We start from the raw sequence: 10000 nt of genomic DNA, 5'->3' as shown, positions 1-10000 counted from the left end.
AACGGTGGGGTCAATAAAAAAAATTTTTTCTTGACCGGCGGGTCAATAAAAATGATTTTTTTTTGTTGACCGGCGGGTCAAAGAAAATTATTTTTTTGTTGCCTGGTGGGTCAATAATTTTTTTATTTTGGTGACCGGCGGGTCAATCATTTTTTATTCTTTTTTGACCGGCGGGTCAATAAATTTATTATTTTTGTTGACCGGCGGGTCAAAGAAAATTATTTTCTTGTTGAATGGTAAGGTCAATAAAAGCATTTGTTGACCGGTGGATCATAAGTTTTTTTTTGTTGATCGGCTTGTCATCAAATTTTTTTTTTTTGTTGACCGGCGGGTCAAACAAAATTATTTTCTTGTTGCCTGGCGGGTAAATAAATTTCTTATTTTTTTGACCGGCAGGTCAAAGAAAATTACATTCTTGTTCAACGGTGGGGTCAATAAATTTTTTTTTTTTGTTGACCGGCGGGTCAATACATTTCTTTTATCATGTTGCCGTCGGGTCAACAAAATGTCTTATTTTTGTTGACCGGTGGGTCAAAGAAAATTATTTTCTTGTTTAACGGTGGGGTAAATAAAAAAAAATTTTGTCAACCGGTGGGTAAAAAATTTTTTTATTTTGTTGACCGGCGGGTCAATAAAATTTTTTTTTTTGTTTACTGGTGGGTCAATAATTCTTTTATTTTGGTGACCGGCGGGTCAATAAATTTTTTTTTTTTGTTTACTGGTGGGTCAATAATTCTTTTATTTTGGTGACCGGCAGGTCAATAAATTTTATTTTTTTGTTGAACGGTGGGGTCAATAAAAAATTTTTTTGTCAACCGGTGGGTCAAAAATTTTTTGTTGTTGTTAACTGGCGGGGACCCCCCCGGTCAATAAAAATATTTTTTTTGTTGATCTGCTGGTCAGTAGTTGTCTTATTTTGTTGACCGGCAGGTCAAGGAAAATTATGTTTTTGTTGACCGGCGGGTCAATAAATTTTTAATTTTTTGTTGACCGGCGGGTCAGCATATTTTTTTATGTGTTGACTGGTGGGTCAATAAATTTCTTTTATTTTGGTGACTGGCAGGTCAATAAAAGTTTTTTTTTTTTTGTTGATCGGCGGGTCAATAAAATTTATTGTTTTTGTTGACCGGCGGGTCAAAGAAAATTATTTTTTTGTTGACCGGCGGGTCAATAAAAGTTTTTTGTTTTGTCAACCGGTGGGCAATAATTTTTTTGTTTCTTGACGGGCGGGTCAATAAAATTTATTTTTTATCCGACCGATTGGTCAATAATTTTTATTTTTTGTTTACCGGCGTGTCAAGTAATATTATTATTTTTGTCGATCGGCGGGTCAGTAATTTTTTTTATTTTTGGTGACCGGCGGGTCAATCTAAATACTTTTTTTTGTCGATCGGCTGGTCAGTAATTTTCTTATTTTTGTTGACCGGCAGGTCAAAGAAAATTATTCTTTTGTTGACCAGCGGGTCAATAAATGTTTAATTTTTTTTGACCGGGGGGGTCAATAAATTTTTTTTTGGTTGACTGGTGGGTCAATAAATTTCTTTTAGTTTGTCGACCAGTGGGTCAATAAAATTCTTATTTTTGTTGAATGGTGGGTCAAAGAAAATTATGTTTTTGTCAGCCAGTGGGTAATAATTTTTTTATTTTTGTTGACCGTCGGGTCAATAAATTTTCTTTTTTTTTTTGTTGATCAGTTGGTCAATAAATTTCTTATTTTTGTTGACCAGCGGATCAATAAAACTTTTTTTTTGTCGACTGGTGTCGACAAAAAAGATCATTAAAAAGGGCTAAAAATCACTTTAAAAAACAAAATGAAAAAAATGTCTAAAAATAAAATAGAATTAAAAAAAATTGCTAAAAACGGCCAGAAAAAATGGCTAAAAAAATTTAATACAATTAAAAAAAGATAGCTATAAACGTCTGGATAATAGTTGAAACTGACTACCAGCATCGTTTTAACCCGGTCCATTCTGTTTGTTTCAAAACCATCGTCCACATGAAAACGCGTAACTGGCGTTTTCAAAAACCCTCAAAAGGTTTTTGTCCTGGATATGCGTTGTTGTGTAGATGATAGGCCTAACCATATAAAAATATAGTGATTTTATTACAACAATATCTTTGTGGTATGATTTTTTTTTTGAAAACCAATATATAATCGAGAACAACTTACACTGAGGTTTACCTGTATATATATATAAGCAGTTAAAATGAACCCAACTTGTAACAGATGATATATAAAATCATGTTGGATAATAAACAATATTTCACCTTCAGCCGTTATTCAGATTTAAACATAATCTTTACTGTTATTTTCTACCTGTGTTTTCTTTCGTTGATAATAATTCCATCCTTGGATTAGAAGTTGTTTTTTTACTGCAAAATCTTTAAAAGTACTAAAACTTCTTCTTTGTGGCTTCCAGTTCAGAAACTGCATGATCACCACCGTGTGCTGTGGAAAAAACCCATTTGGTGACGACGAGGCCGCCACCACCGTCTCCAGAACCCAGACCTCATCCCTCTCATCCAGCCAGGTGTCCCCTGCTTGACCTGTCCCCGCACACCTCAGGACCCACCACTGCCAAGCGCTTTGTTTTATTGGCCAATTTTCTTGACTTACCTTTGGTGGGTGTGACACACTCCAACCCAGCAGGAGAGGTTTCAATTCATCTAATCGCATCTAGTGTTCAGCTGCTTCAGCCCCACATCCAGAGCCATTTATTCCTGTGACGACCCAACTGAACCCGCTCCAAAACCCCCGACACCTGAAAACCTCACCCAGAAAACCACATAGCATGATTTCAAGTAATTGCTGCAGCTACATAGTAAAACAAAAGGCGCTTTAAACCATCCATGTCACGTGTATGTCGGTGATGAATACAGATAGATAGTTCAGATTAGTTTTTGAGGCGTCGTTTTGGGGTCCTCTTTAGTGTTTGTGTTGACAAATCTGAGGTTTTGGTTTTCTTGTGACATCGACTGAGACACGAAAAGAGCCTCTTGTGAGCACGAATGCGTGTGAACGCGTGTGAGGCTTTTGTTTGAATGCATTACACAATATAGTGTAATTTAAAGTTAGATCATTTTGTTTGTCACGTAAAGGTTAGAATCTGTTGGGGGGGTGTTCCGTGTTCCTTCAATAAAAACAAAGCTGAAAGTCTGCCTCGCATTTCCTGGATTTACTCCCTAACGAGAACCTTTACGAGCATTTTTGAAAAGTTCCAGATGGTTGTACGTGTGTTTTTGTATTTTGGTTACACGCCAGGATCTTAAAAGATTTTTTCTTTGTTATATATTCCCATTAGGAGGAGAAACATTCTGAGACTTCAAACAGCAAACATCGTCAGGGCCAGACATGATAAAATCCTAAATAATGTCATTTATTTCACAAACTCTGACAAATCATTTGGCATCACAAATACAGTCTCTCCTCAGGTTATATTGACTTCACAATATTTTTCTCATAAATGTTAAATGTCCCTCTTTAAACCGGTCAGAACCTGACGTGATATTAATTTGCTTAAGCACACGCTAACCAACACGCCTACACCGATGCAGCTCTTCCCACTGAACTACACACATCTCATCTGATAGACTCTCACTCATTCACATCCTCCCCTCCACCCTGGGACGCGTTGGTCGACCCCCACCATGGGTGGGCGTCGGTCGGCCGTCTTCACCTGTCACACCTGAGGAAGAGATGGGCGGAGCTTATCGCGGTCCTTCCTACTCATCCTGACGAAGAGGCCACTTGAAAGCATTATAACACATCTATAAATATTGCTATGGACATTATAATACATAACAGTGCATCATTGGCTCATTCCCTTGAGAAAGGGGCTCAGTGCGTTCAGATCGCCACCAGGGCCGACTGGAGGTCCAGTAACTGTGAAGACATCCAGAAAAAAAACAAAAAAGCCTTAACCCCCCCCCCCCCAAGCTCCTCCCCCTTCCTGCTAAAGCTCAGCTGAGCCCGACCAGAATTCTGTCCACGCCACCGGAGAAGATTTGCTCGGCATTCCCATATCAGCAAAAATGTGCACCAGTTGAAAAGCAGGTTTAAGTCCGTGGCTCCGCCGCTTCTCACGCCCGTGGGAACGATGGTGACACTGGTGAACACGCAGCAGGGCGGCGCTCAGGCCTCGCTGCAGCACTCGTAGATGTTGTCCTCCACCAGGGCGATCACCTGCTCCAGCTTGTGGTGGAGCTGGGTGCGCCGGGCGGTGGGGTTGGACTCCAGGGCGCTCACCACCTGGGGGGGGGGGAGACGCAAGCGTGACGTTTATTCATGCATCCATCAGAGGAGAGGGAGGGAATGAAACACCTGCCTGGACGTGGGGCTATAGAGCGGGGGGAGGAAGCCGAGCGGCGGAGGAACAAGTGAAGTGCTTAAGCCCCCTTCTCCAGCCGGCACGCCTCCAACGCCACTACAGCTCTCTGCTCTCAACATATTTACAAAACCCACATCTGCTCTGTTATTCATGCCCAGTCGTTGTCACGGCGTCAGAGGGTTTATGGGCTGTTAGCCGCCGTGTGCCACCAGGCAGAGCGAGCCGAGCCCAGAGAGAGAATAGGCAATCAGGGGCCATTCAGAGTCTGAGCCCCCGGCCCACGTCAGTGTCGTGGCATGACAGAGGAAAAGCAGCTAAATGGTATTATCATGAGGGTGCTCCATTACGGCACAGTCATCACTGACTAAAGCTCTCTTGAGAGGAGTTACAGCGCTAAGCAAACATGGGGGAGGACAGCAGGAGCTCCAGGAAAGAGGAGGTGGTGGGGGCGACTGAGCCGTGTCGTGTCGGGGAAGGAAAACAGTCATCCAGAGCAGACTTTCAAAGACTTTAAGGTTGTTCAGAGCATGAGAGTGATCCCCCATCGCTCTGATATCCATCTGTGGAACTTAAAATGCAATAATACGCTGATGGATGTGCTGGGGCTGCAGGACGGGGCCGGTTTCAACAGGAGCGGGGTATGGCTTAAAAAATAAAATTAATATAAAAAAAGATGGTTAAAAACGCCTAAAAAATGCAAAAAAAAAATAGAATTAAAAAAAGATGTCTAAAAACATCTAAACAAATAACTAATAAAATAAAAATAAATAAAGATGGCTAAGAACGGCTAAAAATACAGTTAAAAAATAAAATGAAATAAAAAAGATGGCTAAAAACGGCTAGAAAACAGAGGAGGTGGTGGTGGGGGCGACTGAGCCGTGTCGTGTCGGGGAAGGAAAACAGTTCTCTAGAGCAGACTTTCAAAGACTTTAAGGTTGTTCAGAGCATGAGAGTGATCCCCCATCGCTCTGATATCCATCTGTGGAACTTAAAATGCAATAATGCGCTGATGGAAGTGCTGGGGCTGCGGGTTTAAACAGGAGCGGGGTATCGGGGGCAGAATCTGAGATAACAAGACAGGAGTGATGAGGGATCCTCTGCTCTCACCTGGTTTCTGTATCTCTTGGCGTATTTGTAGATTTCTGTCAAGGCCAGGTTGGTGTTGAACTCGTTTCTGTGTTTCTGTTGGGACGACAGGTGAACGTGAGATCGGAAGCAAAACGAGCCATCGAGGCGGAGGAATGGTGGAAACACACTCGACTCACTCGTGACTCCTCGGCCAGGTGGGCGTTCATCTCCTGCTCGCTGAGAGGCGCCATCTCCTGTATCTGCAGGTAGTAACACTGGACTCTCTTCTTGTACTCGGGGATCTCCTTGGCGTAGAGCAGCTTGTTGGTGGGGGAGTCCTGAGGAACACCATTCAAACGGTTTCAATCAGATTTTTGGGTTGGAAACGTTCAAAATTCACAGGAGACAAAATTCTGACAACAGGAAGCAGAGCTGAGGATGTAGAGGACGTGAGAAAACAGCTGAACCGCCACCGGGCTCCGTCGTAAATGCCCCCTTGGGGGTCATTCATTACCTAAACACTCACACGATGCTGCTGGGTGGGTTGAGTGGATGTTATTTATTGAAGACCCGATCTGAGCTCACGGTGAGACAATGAGGGCCGAGAACAGACGACACTCCGTTCTCCACGGTTCTCCTCAGCACCTCCACCCCCCCCCCACGGCGACCACAGCCTCTGATGCTCATTCAGACGGGAAGAATAGAAGCTGAGCTGAGAGGCTGTGGGTATGCTCTGGTTTTAGTGGTGAGCCCTATTGTGAGCCAGTGTGTGTGTGTGTGTGTGTGTGTGTGTGTGTGTGTGTGTGTGTGTGTGTGTGTGTGTGTGTGTGTGAGTGCGTGCGTGCGTGTGTGTGTGTGTGTGAAAGGACGGCGAAAGTAGGACAGGGAAAAAGTCGCGGGCAGCTCCGGCTTTCAGCATCAGTGAATGTGCTTACGGGGCACCTTAATATTTCTGTGTGTCATGAGTTATTAGTGTCAACAGTGTGTGTGTGTGTGTGTGTGTGTGTGTGTGTGTGTGTGTGTGTGTGTGTGTGTGTGTGTGTCGAAAGAGCTGCAGGAGTGGAGAGGCTGGGATCGTCTCCATCCCTGTGCACAAGGTCACTTCCTGCTGGCCGCCCATCTGTCCAGTAACCCCCCCGCGACCCCCGGCCTCCCACGTCTGCATCTTGCCAGATAACGGGGGGTTCGAGGGGAGGAAACAGCGGTCCCTCTCATCCCTGTGACGCTCCTGCTAATCCAGACTCCACATCCTTCATCCCCCCCCCAGAGGCGACCGTCACACAAACAAGAGACTGAATCCTCAAGGTAACGAAGAGAACCTGGACGCGTCCTCGATCCGAGACGAAGTAGTTCCTCCACAAGCAGATGAGAAGCAGTGAGAAGGTCACTGGAGAAATAGTCCCCACAAAGTCCAACAACATCTACATGTTTGAGAGAACTACGAGCGTTTTATTCTGTTCCAGGAAAACAGCTCTAATCCCTCTGAACTACAGGAATGTTGTTACCTGTGTAGGATTAGCTATATATAAGGTACATAAACAATGATATATATAAAGAATGAAAAGAAACACAAAAGTCTCCAGAACACACGAGTTACGTCTTTACTCCACCAACCAGAACCAGATCCGGTCTCACTGATGTCGTATCCATCCGCCAACACGTGGGAAAGAACGAGATCCAGTCTCACTGGTGTCGTATCCATCCGCCAACACGTGGGAAAGAACGAGATCCGGTCTCACTGGTGTCGTATCCATCCGCCAACACGTGGGAAAGAATGAGATCCGGTCTCACTGGTGTCGTATCCATCCGCCAACACGTGGTAAAGAACGAGATCCGGTCTCACTGGTGTCGTATCCATCCACCAACACGTGGTAAAGAACGAGATCCGGTCTCACTGATGTCGTATCCATCCACCAACACGTGGTAAAGAACGAGATGCGGTCTCACCGATGTCGTATCCATCCGCCAACACGTGGTAAAGAACGAGATGCGGTCTCACTGATGTCGTATCCATCCGCCAACACGTGGTAAAGAACGAGATCCGGTCTCACTGGTGTCGTATCCACCCGCCAACACGTGGTAAAGAACGAGATGCGGTCCCACTGAAGTCTTATCCACCCGCCAACATGTGGTAAAGAACGAGATGCGGTCTCACTGATGTCGTATCCATTCACCAACATGTAGTAAAGAATGAGATGCGGTCTCACTGATGTAGTATCCATCCGCCAACATGTGGTAAGGAACGAGATGCGGTCTCACTGATGTAGTATCCATACGTCAACATGTGGTAAAGAACGAGATGCGGTCTCACTGATGTAGTATCCTTCCACCAACTAGCAGTGGTTTCCTGAACTACGACTCGTATCTCAGATCTTTCTTGTCTACATGGAGCAGCTCGTATCTGGAGGCTCTACTTTACGTCCTTGCGCTCAAAGAATAGTCAGTGGCTCCTTGGAACTAAAATAGAGAATCTGATTGTGAAGCATAGAAGAATACGTTAATTCTCAAAGAAGTGAGGAGGGAGCTGTAGAAATAGTTCCATCTATCCATCACTGAAGTGACGCCCCGTGGAATTCATTTTTGTTTAAACTTGGATTTTTTGTCTCTTAAAAACTGCTTCAATATTTTAACAAAACTTTATTGACACATCTCTCAAGCATGGAAGAGGTTCTTTTTGTTGTTTGGGATCATTTCAAACGTGTTCTTTAAATTTATAAATCCTTCCTCAAAACAGTTTTTACATTTTTTTGTCAAATATGTAATTAACAAGGTTCAGATAAACTCCTTCCTGCCAGTCCGTCTTGGGGGGCCACCCTGCGGTGGGGATCCTGAGTGATTCCACGGCTTCCCCCTGTGGAGGAAGGAAGCTGAGCGTGTTCAAGGTCACGGTGTCAGAGGGATGAGACGGATTTGTGAGCGGTGAGGACATTGACATACGGGGAGAAAGACACACACACACACACACACACACACACACACACACACACACACACACACACACACACACACACACACACACACACACACACACACACACACACACACACACACACACACACACACACACACACACACACACACACACACACTTCAATCCCAGCACAAGAAGAGATCCCTGGAGCTCATGACCTTGGATCAGCAGACTGAAATAACACGAGAGGTAGATGGAGCCGGTCTGAAGGATAAACGCTCAAAAGGGGATGTGTGTGTGTGTGTGTGTGTGTGTGTGTATTAGACAGACACAGGTACCAATCAGACAAACAGATGGACACTTAACATAAAGATACATTTCATTTCATTTCATTTCATTTCATTTCATCAGGCACTTCATCAGAAATTGTGTAGAAGATAAACAAGTAGACCAAATACTAATGAAGGTTCATTTCCTGTTGAGAAGGTTCATCAGTAGAGGTGCTGCTGTACTGTACGTGGACAACGCGATGACTTGTATCTTAAAAAACTCGTATGTGGAGCAGCTCGTATCTCAGGTACTACTTTACGTAGTTATAATGTACAGCTAACAGCTACTTTAATCCTAGTTTTGCCTGTGAATAGGGGGGGGCGGTGCTGAACAATCTCACCTTGCCGAGCTGCAGGTCAGAGATGGAGCAGGCGTCGATGAAGGCCTGGGCGATGACGGACAGGCAGGCGTCCATGTGATCCGTCTTCTCGATGTCAAACACAAACTGAGGGTTCTTCAGAATGTTCACCCAGAAACGCAGAGGTAAGCTGCAGGGGGGGGGGGGAGTGTTTAACGGCTCACATTCACACCGAGAGGCGTGAACGTGAATCACACAGTTTAGTCATCAACCTGTTGGTCTTCCAGATGTGTAGGGTGTCGGGGTCCGTGATGCCCCGCTTGTCAGCCTGCTCTTCAAGGAAGTCAAAGAAATATTTGACAGCCAGAGGGGGGTGGTCCGGAGGGATGCTCAGGATCGCTTGAAAAAGGTCGTCCAAGAACTTCTGAAGAGTTCCCTGTGGAGGAAAAGGGAAAGAACAGCAGCTGAGGCGTACAGGGATATGATTTCATGGGGGGGGGATTCCCTGACAGCTCCTCTGGCTGTTCTGGGCCATAAACAGAAACACGTTAAAGCTGAAAACACATCGCGCTGCAGCCGAAGTCTCTCTGAGCGCTGAGGACGAGTCTCGGGGTTACCTTTGTGGACAGCAGGCGCGTCAGGTAGATCTCAGGCAGGACCTTCTTGCGGTGGCTCTGCCTGTGGGACTTCTTGGTCTCCATGAGTTCATCGTGAGGAAGAACCTGGAAGAGCACAAGTCCAACCATCACCAGCGTCTACATCACATGTGACGAACTCAAGGCCTGGGGGCCAAATGTGTCCCCCCAACATCATTTAAGTGGCCCACGAGAGCCTAAAAGGTCAGAGTGTCTAAAATAAATAGGACAAAAGTGTGCTTTGACCAAAACTACATTTCCCACAATGCAGTAGTTCAGCCCATTCTAACTCTGACTAAACGTAGTGAACAAAGTTAACGTCCTAACTTGTGTCTGATGTTATTTTTCTTTATTGATTGATAGTTTGATCCTTGATTGATGGAGTTCTGTGGGTTTAATAACCTGACAAATTAAAAGGATTTATGTTAGA

The 10000-nt window shown here is 44.7% G+C and overlaps 2 protein-coding genes across 2 annotated transcripts in view; one reads left to right on the top strand and one right to left on the bottom strand.

The window, feature by feature from the left end:
- LOC137605074 (rhodopsin-like) overlaps nucleotides 1-3239 on the top strand; it is a 21230-nt gene extending 17991 nt beyond the window's left edge. Inside the window, exon 5 of the mRNA XM_068329473.1 lies at nucleotides 2421-3239. Coding sequence (XP_068185574.1) covers nucleotides 2421-2546 — 126 coding nt within the window. The 3' untranslated portion in view covers nucleotides 2547-3239. The remainder of the gene's footprint in view (nucleotides 1-2420) is intronic.
- Nucleotides 3240-3356: 117 nt separating this feature from the next.
- Nucleotides 3357-10000, bottom strand: part of plxnd1 (plexin D1) — a 65113-nt gene continuing 58469 nt past the window's right edge. Inside the window, exons 31-36 of the mRNA XM_068329375.1 lie at nucleotides 9553-9657; nucleotides 9208-9371; nucleotides 8978-9125; nucleotides 5594-5734; nucleotides 5436-5510; nucleotides 3357-4249 (exon numbers count right to left, since the gene is read on the bottom strand). Coding sequence (XP_068185476.1) covers nucleotides 4133-4249; nucleotides 5436-5510; nucleotides 5594-5734; nucleotides 8978-9125; nucleotides 9208-9371; nucleotides 9553-9657 — 750 coding nt within the window. The 3' untranslated portion in view covers nucleotides 3357-4132. The remainder of the gene's footprint in view (nucleotides 4250-5435; nucleotides 5511-5593; nucleotides 5735-8977; nucleotides 9126-9207; nucleotides 9372-9552; nucleotides 9658-10000) is intronic.

This window comes from Antennarius striatus, chromosome 2 (genome assembly GCF_040054535.1).
Source record: "Antennarius striatus isolate MH-2024 chromosome 2, ASM4005453v1, whole genome shotgun sequence".
Lineage (NCBI taxonomy): Eukaryota > Metazoa > Chordata > Actinopteri > Lophiiformes > Antennariidae > Antennarius > Antennarius striatus.
This window is presented reverse-complemented; position numbering and strand designations above follow the sequence as displayed.